Genomic DNA, 12,923 nt, shown 5'->3' on the forward strand with positions numbered 1-12,923 from the left:
ATAAGGCTTCTGTCCTATTAGAATTGGTACTGTAATTTACGTCTTGAGCATTTGTTGCTGGGGATTTCTAAGAACTGAACTTCAGGCCTTGATTATGTGTGGAAATTGCTCTATGACTGAGTTACATCTTCATACTGGACTGCTATTACATTAAAATAATGCAGAAAATAAGTATTAGTGCGGATGTGGAGAAATTAGAAGAACCTTTGTACACTGAAAGAATCTGAAATGATGTGCTGCTATGGAAAATGTTGTATAAGGTCCTCAAAAAAGTCAAAAGTAGAACTATTGTATGATCCACAGTACTTCAAGGGAAATGCAGTCAGAGTTTTGAAGAGCTAGCTATCTGCGCTTATGTTCACTGAAGTTTTATTTAAAATACTGCAAAACACAGAAATATTCCAAGCTGCCAGAAGTTGATAAATGGACAAAGAAAAGAAATATAATGTATATGTAAAATGCAATATTACTTAGACTTAAAGAAAAATCTGCATATACAGCAACAAGGATAAACCTGGAATTCATTATGATTAGGGAAATAGGCCAGTCCCAGAAAGACAAACATATTTAGATGTGGTGTATCTAAAATAGTCAACATATACACCAAATAGAGTATGTCTATGGTTCTCAGGAGTTGAGAATGAAGGAAAACAGGGAATAGTGGAAAATGAATACAAAGTTTTATGTGGACAAGATATATAAGCTCTAGAAACTTCTGTATGGCATTATGCTTATATTGTGTGTTCTCACCATAGTAATATTTTAACAACAAATAATAAACTACAAGTATCTGAAATATATCAGATTTCTTTATCTATCTATCTATCTCTTTCTCTATCTATCTCTCTATCTACCCATCCTTTGAACAAGTCTCTTACTTCTTTGAAAATGAATTTGTCTCTAGATTAGGATTGTAACTGGGATATTATTTATGTGATATTGATATTTTATTAGCTGTACTACTGCCACCTGATAAAAGGAAGAAATCATTATTGCTAAGGGAAGGGGTTTCATTAAGAAATAGCAACTTTTTTTGCAAAGCTGGTTGATACTGAAGATGACATAGATTGCATGATAAATTATGATGTGAGAGAGTCAGAAATGGACTGGAAAACCGGGGTTTCTACTCTGTGAATTGGTTTTAAAACTTAGACTCTTGAGAAGCAGAGAACACATGCTTGCCTACTCATTTAATATCTGTGCTTTGTTTCCTCCAAGGTGCAAATATGAGCACTCTGTATCTGTAGGTCTATTGCATACATAGCTGTATATGTATGCTTACATTCATGCAATGATCTAAAAATTGGTTACTATATACATTAGTAATTAATTAAAGCAATTAAGAGACAATTAATTAAAGCAATTAATGATTGTAGTTTAGTTGGCTACATCATGTAGAAATACAACAAATAAACTCACATTCCAGAATTTTAACATTTTCCTATGTTGCAGTACACAAAAAGGAGCTAAATATAATACTAATATTAATCAACACAAAATAAATCCAGGCTACTCCTTGTTCCTCACCAAAATAAGACCTACAACTGAACCGTGTCTGACACCTTGAATGGAAAATTTCAGTCCGCAAATTTTGAAAGTCAAGATATTCACTGCTGCGTATCTTGGTTTAGAATAGAAAGTCTGACAGGATCTTAATTATAGTATGACAGAGGTTGCAGTAATATAATACCATAAAGTGCTAAAAAAAAAAGAGTTCACTAACTCCTTTTAAAAATACTTTTGAACTAAAGGTTAAAGAATACTTATTTCACACAAAAGAAGGCCAATTTACTCCACTGGTATGAAAAACCAATAAGAACAGGAAAACAGTTTTCTTTTCTTCGGTTTCAGCTTCTTATGGGTGAAGGGAGGAGGCCTATATCTCATGGTAAAACTTTGTTAAAATATTTTCCATGGAACCAATTTACACAAAGCTATTAGAGAACCATTTTCCATACTGATTAATTCACTGTAAAAGAATGATTTTTTTCTTTTCAAGACATTGTAACTCTAAATTTCAGCCTGTCCTTTGATCCCTAAAGATTAGTGACTAAATAGCACACAAGAAAGTAACCAAATGAGGATTTTTTTTTTGGGTCCGGTCGTGGGGCTTGAACTCTGGGCCTGGGCACTGTCCCTCAGCTCTTCAGCTCAAGGCTGGCACTCTACCACTTGAGCCACAGCGCCACTTCCGGCTTTTTTTCTTTTTGCTTATGTGGTGCTAAAGAATCAAACCCAGGGCCTCGTGCATGCAAGGCAAGTGCTCTACCACTGAGCCACTTTCCCAGCCCATGAGGGTTTTTTTTTAAAGCAAGATATTTAGAGTGGATAGAAGTCTGTCCAGGAAAAGACTATCTTCTAGAATCATGCTAAGTTTGCAAAAGTCTGAGTCACACTGTTGACTCATGTTGACCACTAAAATATAATTCTACCAGTGCTATTTATTTTCTGTTTTTGTGGTTTTATTTAGGAAAGAAGCACTATAAAATGGTCATTTTGAAACTCCTATAAAAAAAAGTTAGACAAGATCCATGACTGCTTAACTTTCTGTTAATTTTCTCTTCCCATTTAGGTTTCTTTAGCAATTTAAGAGTATTGCTTTCATAGTAATTATCAGTTGGCCTCATTAAGAATGAATGACTCTGAAATATTAAAATAATGGTCTGTATTTTTTTTTTTTTGGGTCCAGATGTGGGGCCTGAACTCTGGGCCTGGGCACTGTCCCTCAGCTCTTCAGCTCAAGGCTAGCGCTCTACCACTTGAGCCACAGCGCCACTTCCGGCTTTTTTTTCTTTTTGCTTATGTGGTGCTGAGGAATCGAACCCAGGGCCTCAGGCATGCAAGGCAAGCACTCTACCTCTGAGTCACCTTCCCAGCCCCTGGTCTGTATTTTTGAGTAGGCCTCAACTATAGGATAATGAAGATATTTGCTTTTAGGCAAGAATGCTATACACATATGAATACACCAGGCACATATACAGTTACATTTTTGAAGGAATTTCAGGGAAACTATTTTTTTTTATAATTCTGTGATGAATCTCACAGCCTTAGCTTCTATGAATAATGTCCAGTGGCAAAAATATCTCTGAAAGATGAGCCAAAGTAAAAGAAAGCACTGAGTTTCGATAAAGAAGAGGGCAGCATTTCATCATGTTTTGCATTTAATCACAGAAGGCTGAACATGATGCTATACTTGTTCTATATATTAAACAGAACATGATTTTCTCTGTTGAATAATGTCTGTTGAATAATAATGAGTTTCTAGGAATAATGCATTCCTATTTCAAGTCTTGAGTCATTCTAACTTTAACAAAAGAATCTCCCTTCTGACAGCTGTTTAATGCTTGTCAAAGCCCATCCTACTACAATTTTTAAATTGTTATATGAAATTTGGAGAGAAGAGAAATTTAACATAACGTTAAGTAGTCATAGATCTTGTCCAAAATAATTTTTCATATGAAAGTTTTAAAATGTCCTTATTTTAGTGCTTCTTTCCTAAATAAAACCCACAAAAACAGGAAATAAATTGCATTGGTAGAATTACATTTTAGTGGTTAACACGATCCTTAAACTTTTCCCTTATTCCAAAGACAGTTTGATCATTTTCGATGTCTTTTCAACACATACCTTACTTGACTTTCATTCATTGTTATTAATCCATAGAAGAAAACACACAAGCCAACAACTGCTGCAGGAATGAGCATTCCGGTGTACCATCCCAGCCAGGCAAAATACAGCCCAATCTTCTCACCGAAGTACAGCCTGAATGAGAAAGCAAATCTTCACCTTCAGTTAAGGCAACATAAATGGGTTTACAAACACTGATACCACAGCTAGTAAAACTGTTAGATGAAAACAGGCTTCAAACTTAATTCCTCCTCACCTCTGACTAGGGTATCTGATACTTACTTGTTTAGAAAGCTCCTAATGGCAAAATGTTAACATTTATTTTTAAAATCATATTTAGTTGTACAAAGGAGTTTCCATTTAACAAAGTCATTTGTGATTAAAATACATCTTGATGGTTGTTCTTCATTTGAATTATGAGATTTTATAAACGATGGCCTCTTCCTCCATCCCCATAGTAGTAGTCCTTTTTAGTCTGTATATCACAGAGCTGTATTATCTCATATTACCTTTGTATAAGTTAACAAAAGATTTTCCTCTGACTGGATGCTGAAAGGAGGTAGATTTCTGTCTCCATCTGCACTGTTGGCTACAAGGAGTGACATTATACACAGTCTACCCCCTGGTGGCGGGAGATCTTCTTTGAAGATCTGAAACATATTGTCTTCCTGATTAACATTGATTCCTCCCTTTGGAATGCTTAATACCTTTCTCTTTTCTTTCCTTCCTTTTTTAATACATTTTTTATTGTGAAAATACTGTACAGAGGGGTTACAGTTACATGAGCAAGGTAATGAGTACATTTCTTATCAAGCATTGTTGCCTCTTGTTTTTCCCCTACCATCCTTTCCTTCTCACCTCCACAATTTTATTGTCAAGGTAATGTACAGAGGGGTTATAGTTACATACATAAGGTAAGGAGTACATTCAACATTTTTTGCTGAACACTGTTATCCCCTCCTAATCTTTTCTCCCAATTTCCCTTCCCCCTTAATGCAGCACCCCCACCCCAAGTTGTAAAGTACATGTACAACATACTGTCTTGTGAGTGTCACTGTTGCATTGGTTCCCCCTTTATCTTTTGTCTCACCATTTTGTTGTTCCCCTTTCTTTCCCTAATTCAGATAAACATATATATATGTGTATATATATATATATATATATATATATTATACTACAGGATAACGAAATCAAATACAGTGACAACAGGGGGAAAAACATAGGAAAAAAAAGAGTGAAAGAAAAAAGAAATAACTTCACATAGTACATTAAAAGCATCTTAATCCTATTCTCTGTATTATTATTGTTGTTGATCTAAGGAGTTTTCTCTCTGTTCTCCCACACTTACTGGATGTCTTACTCCTGCTCCCACATTGCCCTCAAACCTTTTTATTCGGTACCAGAAATTCATAACACTTTATTGCAACTCTGCATCTCTTTTAGATTGTTTCTCTTCTCTATAACAATTTTAGCTGTTTGAAGGAAGATCTGTGTGTTGTTTCATTAGCAAGTACCACTAGAAACTGGAAGGTGTGACTTCACTAACAATTACCATAGGAAGAATTCAGAAAAAGAATATACTTTATAGTCTGAAAGTTGACCAACATTGCTTATAGAAGAAGAATGCTTATGGAAGAAGAATGATAAAATCCTGACATCTAGTCTATTAGTTTTTCTTCACTTAGCTTTCTGCTATTTTAACTGTAATGTTGTTTTTAAAAGTCTGGTTAAAAGAAGCCTCTATCTTCTAAAGATGGTTACTAACACATTTTCATTTCCAACTATGGTTTTAAAGATTGATGCTTTTCAGTTCACTAGCAGTGAAACTGAGAAGGTAATACTTTTGTGATTTTTCTTCATATACAAAGTTTCCATTTGCAAAAGCTATTCTCTTTCTTCTTCATTCTTTATACTATGCCAGTTAAGTTTTGTACATATTTCATCCAGTGTAGACTTGGACTCATTCTTTATAATGCATTATTAATCTATTTTTTCTTTTTATTTATTTCTCCTTGGAAACATCAGTCAATAGTCTATTCATTCCTCATACAATCATAAGGTTCTGCTTGAAACTGCAGTTTATTATATTAGCAAGTAATGCAATAAAGGCACTTTTTCCTTAAACAAAATTCCTCTGTGGGGTGGAGGAGAGGTATTATTACATATACATCATGGCTCTGTTGGTCACTTCCTCTTTGTTCTAAGATTTCCTTTTTGCTTCTCTTTGCTTTGCTTTTCCTAGAATATTAGATTACTTATATTTTCTATGGCTTAGTTGGATTATGAGATACTAGAAGATTTAAAGATGGAAGGAAGGGATTATGCCAGGATCTTCCTCCTCCGCTTGGTGTTTTCTAGGCTTATGTACCTCGCTGTGGCCCAGGTCTTGGATTCTGATACTATACCTGATGGTAATTCTCTTCCAGCCTTAGAGATGTTGTCATCTCCACTGTTGTTAATTCCTAGCTAACTTCCAAGTCTTATTTTATCTCTATGCTTTCCCATCCCCTAGGTAATCAATTCTCTGCATTAAGTTCCTATCCTGGCACAATCAGAGTGGTTATTTTTGTTGTTGTTGTTGTTGTTATTTCTAGATGATATCTTCATTGATAGGTATGATGTGGTTGATAAGAAAAATTTCCTAGTCCATTAAAATGACAACAGAGCAGCACAATTTGCTTTACTCCATCAGTGCATGTACAGTACCTGATTAGATCCAGAGGCTGATGCTTGTACCACATTCCCCAGCGTGCCCAGCGCTCGTACAACAGGTGTCTGTTATTCTGAGGCCCATGAGTTTTGATGGGCAGGCTACTTTTGTAGGCTCCCTGCAACAGATACAATAATATGAACGGATAATTCACTGAAATTTGAACTAAACAAAACTTTTTTTCTTTGCAGAATAATGTAACGATTTAACTAAGGCTTCAGAGATTGATGACTGAAGCCCAAATTAGGATGTTGTTGGAGATGCTTCTGTAATCCTCAGCCCGGAAGGCCACGGGGACACCAGGTCACTCAACTTTATTGTCAGCAGGCTGACAAGCTGACCCTCTCGAGCAGGGATGGCACTTGTCCTTGAGCAAGGGGGTTTATATGGCTAAGGGGCTGGGGGTGGGGAATTGTTCTAGGTGCAGGGAGTACTCTGCAGTCTGGCTTGCATGAGAGCTTGGATTTTGTGAGTTATGTGCGAGTAGGGGATTTGTTGTGTGTGTGTGTGTGTGTGTATTGTTTAGGGTTGCCTGCATCACCTGGTAAGATAAGGCCTGTGTTAGCTCATTTCAGGAAAGGCCCTGCTTTACAGCAGAGCTTAAGATAGGCTATAGGGCCTAAGACAGGCTCCTAAGGTAGAGAAGGTTAGACTAACAGCTACTGTTGCTGGAAATACCTTGATGGTTTCGATGAAAATCATTGCATAAATCAATTGCTTCTAACCGTTGGAGTTCATTCTACTTAAATGAGACCTGCAAGTTTTACTGTTTGGACATGCACAATTTTTAAGTAAAATAATGTCTCCCCCATAGATGTCAGAAATTGATGTGATTTTTGGTTAAGAAATGAAGTTACTGTGTTTTAAGTCATGGTCCATTCCCAGGAAAGTTTTCTTCCACTTTCGAATGCTACATAAGAGAGTAAGTTTCCATGAACAAAGTAAGAGGTCCATTTTGAAGTATTTTCATAAAACAGCATGTAGACAATGTCATTGGCTCATTTCTTTTTAACTAGCTTCTCTTTCCTTGACTTATTGGCACTTAAAATTAATACAAAATTCCTGAGCCAATTTTATTTTACTCTTTTCATTTTGATGATACTCTTTGCTTTGCTTTTCTTGACTAATTTACGTGCATAAATGTGAACATGAACATTTTTAACAATCCAATTGTGACAGATCTTAAAGTTCCCACAAACTGTAAAATGGACTCCTAGAATACAGCCTGATTATGTAGAGAAGATGACCACACAGAAAAAAAATTGTAGTTTCCTTTTCTAAAAAGTCTGTCTTAGAGATTTAACTTTGATATTCTGAACACTCCACCAACCCTGCAGTCAGTAAGTGGTGTTCTATTTTTCTGGCCTTTGGTTATTTTATCTTTAAAATGGAGATAATTATATATTTTCTTTCATTGTTCTTGTCAGAATAATGGGAAAATCCAAACATAGAACTTAGCACAAGCAAACACAAATATATTGGCTGTTGTATTATCATTCTTTCTCTAAGTAGACACTTATAAATTATGTAAGAATTAGATGCTGGTACACTAAGCTCAGAATTCTGCCCTTGCTACTTGACATTCTACTACCTCAATTACATATATATGTATATGTGTATGTATATAAATGTATATGTATATAGGTATATATACATATTGATTTAGTATTTTTGTCTATCCTAGCAAGTTGTTCAAATGAGAATTTATATCAAACATTTAAATTATTAACCAATAAGAGTTTCTTAGTATATTTTATGTAGTATTGTCTCTGCAGGCCTGAATATTACTCACATATTATAACCTGTTAATGTTCTGTTTTACTTTATAAATATAAAAGTGCTGGTTTTGAAGTGAAATCTCGAAAGAACTATTCTCCTCACCTTAAGATATGAATCGGCTTAAAGAAAGAAGCCAAGAAGATTTGGGGAGCAAGGAAGAGTTAAAACAATTTTAAGTATTATTCATTGTAGGCAAAGCCAAGCACAGAGTGCAAGAGGCATTTCTACTCAAAACAGAAGAGAAGAGGGAGAGAATGTGGTCAAGAATTCAATGTACATCCTACAAAATTAAGAAGAGTGAGGAAGGGGTAGGTTGGAGAGGGATGGATCAGAATGTTGAAAGGGGAGACATTGAACAAGAAGTATTGTATTTATAAACTGCTTTGTTAAATGGCAACTCCTTTGTCCAACTACTTAAAGATAATAACATAAAGAATTTTTTTTTAAAACGGAGAGAGAAGTAATGATCTGGCAAAGATTCAAAAAGAAGTCTTAAACTACAGATTTCCATTTTGACTTTGTCTTCAACTTTTAGGTATCCTAAAATAGAAGGCACATTGAGGGATCTGCCCTGTTTGGATCTCAAGCTGGACCAAGGATAGAGCTCTACATTCTGAATCTATAGTCAGTCCCTCAGGGACCGTGATTCTTCACATGAGGCAAACTGAGAAGTGTTCTGGAGGAGCGGAGCCAGTGTGTAGCCCCAAGTTTATAACACAGTCTTAGAAGTCTTAAAGGGCTATGGGAACCAGACTCCAGTGAAATAAATAGGATTATGCATTGAGCAAGAAAATAAATTTTCATGGAAATCTATTTTGATGGAAATTTACAGTAGCTCATGTCTGTAATCCCTGCTGCTTGGAAAGTGGATATATAGTGGGTCCATCGTTCCAGTGATTGAGGGGATTGAGGCAGGGGTAGGCACGACACTAGTAGACTAAAAGTTTTTAAAAAATAACCTGGACATGGAAGCTCATGTCTGTAATCACAGCTGCACAAAACATATACCCTGACTGAGAAATGGCTAAAACAAGAAAGCAGTGCAGGTATGGTTCACATTGTAGAGAACTTGCCTAGGAAGTGGAGGTCCTAAGTCTAAAACTCAAGAAGGTGAGAGAGAGAGAGAGAGAGAGAGAGAGAGAGAGAGAGAGAGAGAGAGAGAGAGAGAGAGAATATGCAGGGGAAGGAAGAGGAGGAGAAGAAAGAGAAAGAAGAGGAAGGGAAGAAGGGTGAAGAAGAGAAGGGAGAGAGGGAGGGAGGAAATGAGGGAGGAAAGGGAAGAGAAAGGAAGTTGTCTTTCAGAATTACCTCATGTGGGGGAAATGCTGCTATATATGAGCCATTGTTTATAAGCTTACGGATACCTAGGAAGAGAACAAGAAAACAGAAATAAAACATTTGAGCCAAATTCAGAGAAATATACATAATAAACTAGTATGTATAATCACATAATCAACTAGTATATATGTATATATGAATCACGTTTAAATGCATGTGTTTGTGTATATGTATGTATGTAGATATATATATATGTATATATATATATCAAGGATAAATGGTTAATTGAATGATATCCTTAGTTCCATAGCTACACCAACTATGATCTTTCACACAAATTCACTGTCATACAATAATATCCACTTACTTATAATCACATGTGCCAGGAACAATTTTATTTCTTAACCTTCAAAGTGACTAAGTTGGTCAAGGAATAATTTTACTCTTCTCCCCTACCAAATATCTTGGGAGGTTATTTTGGAAGTCTTTGTTTATACTTAGCCAAAGGGACCTAAATAACAATGTGACACGGTAAAAATTTTCATTTCAGCAGACTGCAGTATGGTGAACTTGTAACACCATGCTTGTGAGAATAGGCAGTCAGGAAGCCTTTTAGGAGAATAATATATGTATTGTAATGTTATTTATATTCATAAAGAATTAAAAATAATTGCACAACTGCAACAGATGAATCCTTTTATTTTTATTACAAAACTCTTTCATTATCCACTACTATGGTTAAAATGAATAATTGTTACTTTGCAATTAATTTGTACTTAATTGCTTATTATAGAATATGATACAACTATTTGAAATGTTTTGAAAATATACTTTGCACTTGAGTAAAATACTCTTTTATAAAATGGGACAACAATGAATTGAATGTAATTTTGATTGTCATTATATATCTATATATTTTATTGATGTAGAGAAAGTTTTAAAAATAATTTTATTTTTATTTTTATTTTTTTTAATTTTTTTGGGGTCTGGTCGTGGGCCCAGAACTCTGGGTCTGGGCGCTGTCCCTCAGCTCTTCAGCTCAAGGCTAGTGCTGTACCACTTGAGCCACAGCGCCACTTCCGGCTTTTTTCTTTTTGCTTATGTGGTGCTGAGGAATCAAACCCAGGGCCTCATGCATGCAAGGCAAGCACTTTACCACTGAGCCACCTTCCCAGCCCAAATAATTTTATTTTTAAATCAAATGTCTGGTAGAAAATGTAGCAGGTGTTAAACCTAAGGTCATGGATGTGTCAGGCAAGTACTATACTACTTAACTATACTCTAATCCTCCCCATATTAAAAAAATTTAACTTTGAGATATGATCTTGCTAATTTGTGCAGGCTGAACTAGTGGTTCTCTTGCCTCATTCTCCCAAGTAGCTAAGATTACAGGTATTCACCACCATGCTTCACTACTATATTTATTTATTTATTATTTATTTTTTATTGTGAAAATACCATACAGAAGGGTTACAATTACATGGGCAAGGTAATGAGTACATTTCTTATCAAGAATTGTTGCCTTCTCCTTTCTTTCCCCTTAACATCCCTTCCCATCCTTCCCCCTCCCTGTCAGACCTCCCCCCACCCCTGCGCCAAAGTTGTAAAGTTCATTTTCGACATGACATCTTGTACATCTCATTGTTGCAATGGGTCCATCTGTATCCCTATTTAAACAATTTGCTTTTTCCCTTCTCCTCCACAACTTATACCAACATCAAATACAGTGAAAGTAGGGGTTACACTGTGGGGGAGGGACATACAAAGCAACAAAGAAATAATCTTATAAATGTGTTAGAAACAATCACATGAAAGAAAAAAAAACATTTGAGTCCTTATCTTGGGGTTCATTTTGCCTAACATCAACTTATCTGATCATTTCTGCTTGTCTCAGACATATACTAGTTATTGCAAATCAGGGAAACCATAAGACCTATGTTTCTTTGGGCCTGGCTTACTTCACTTAATATCATTTTTTCCAAGTCTTTCCATTTCCTAAGAAATGGGGCTATGTCATTCTTTCTGATGGAGGCATAGAATTCCATTGTGTATATATACCACATTTTCTTGATCCATTCATCTACTGAGGGGCATCTGAGTTGGTTCCATATCTTAGCTATGGTAAATAATGCTGCAATAAGCATAGTTGTGCTGGTAGTTTTAGTATGGTCTTGTTTGTGATCATTTGGGTAAATGCCCAAAAGTGGGATTGCTGAGTCATAGAGGAGCTCTTTTGAGGAACCTCCATACTGCTTTCCAAAGTGGTTGAACAAGTTACACTGCCACCAACAATGCAGTAGGGTTCCCTCTGTCCACATCCCCTCCAGCATCTGTTGCTATTAAAGTTCTTGATTATAGCCATTCTAACTGAGGTGAGGTGGTATCTTAATGTTTTTTTGATTTGTTTTGATTTGCATTTCTTTTATGGATAGGGAGGTTGAGCATTTCTTTATGTGTCTATTGGCCATCCTTCTTTCCTCTTCAGAGAAATTTCTCTAAACCCACTTATTTATTGGGCAGTTGCTTCTTTGAAGATTTGTTGGCACTGGCGGAAATTTTCTTAAAAGAGACTCAGAAACACAACAAATCAAAGAAAGGTTGGACAAATGGGATTGCATGAAATTGCAGAGCTTCTGCATGGCAAATGACATAGCTGGCCAGATCAATAGAAAGCCCACAGATTGGGAGAAGATCTTCACTAGCCATACAATGGACAAAGGTCTCATATCTAAAATATACCTGGAACTTAAAAAATTAAATCCCCCAACTACTATATTTATTATTGCACATATACCCATGGTAGATATTATCATGTAGCATATTTTCAGTTCAGTGGACATTCTGATTTCTTTCTTTCTCTTTCTTCCTTCCTTCCTTCTTTTTATTCTTTCTTTCCTTCTTTCTCTCTCTCCCCCCTCTCACTCTCCCTCCCCATCCCTATCTCCCTCCCTCCCCCCTCCTTCTCCCTCCCCCCCACTCCTTCTGTAGGTCCTGAGGCTTGAACTCAGGGCCTGGGCATTGTCCCTGAGCGAGACTGTACTCAAGGCTAGCGCTCTACAACTTGAGCCACAGTGCCACTTCTGGCTTTTTTCTGAATAGTGTACTGGAGATAAGAACTCATAGCGTTTCCTTCCTTGGCTGGCTTCAATGAACGATCTTCAGATCTCAGCCACCTGAGTAGCTAGGATTACAGGAGTGCCCAGCCCTTTCATGTTTCTTTTAAAAGCATCCAATTTATTATTTTTGGGTGAATTTAGGGAAATGAAATCTATTCTAAGGTATGTATATATTTCATATTCTGGTGACCTCCTTAAACATTATGTTTGATTTTTTTAAATGAAAGGTAGCAAAATGCAACATATAGATGTTGTATTCATCCTATTATATAGTCACATAATGAATGAAGTCAATGCTTCAGTGGCTAAATAACAATTTTGCTAGAGGGGTGTTTCAGCAATCAAGAGCCTGCCTGCAGCCATGAGGTCTTATGTTCAAAGCCCAGGAATGACAAAATAACAGCCACAACAAT

The 12,923-nt window shown here is 36.1% G+C and overlaps 1 protein-coding gene across 1 annotated transcript in view; it reads right to left on the bottom strand.

Annotated features, from left to right (window-relative positions):
- The window catches only part of Ano3 (anoctamin 3), a 304,851-nt gene that overhangs the window by 73,564 nt on the left and 218,364 nt on the right, over positions 1-12,923 (bottom strand). The window contains exons 11-13 of the mRNA XM_042691327.1: positions 9,425-9,480; positions 6,334-6,455; positions 3,628-3,762 (exon numbers count right to left, since the gene is read on the bottom strand). Of these exons, the coding sequence (XP_042547261.1) occupies positions 3,628-3,762; positions 6,334-6,455; positions 9,425-9,480 (313 nt within the window). The remainder of the gene's footprint in view (positions 1-3,627; positions 3,763-6,333; positions 6,456-9,424; positions 9,481-12,923) is intronic.

Source organism: Dipodomys spectabilis, unplaced genomic scaffold (assembly GCF_019054845.1).
Source record: "Dipodomys spectabilis isolate Male_0828 unplaced genomic scaffold, ASM1905484v1 ptg000145l, whole genome shotgun sequence".
Taxonomy (NCBI): Eukaryota; Metazoa; Chordata; class Mammalia; order Rodentia; family Heteromyidae; genus Dipodomys; species Dipodomys spectabilis.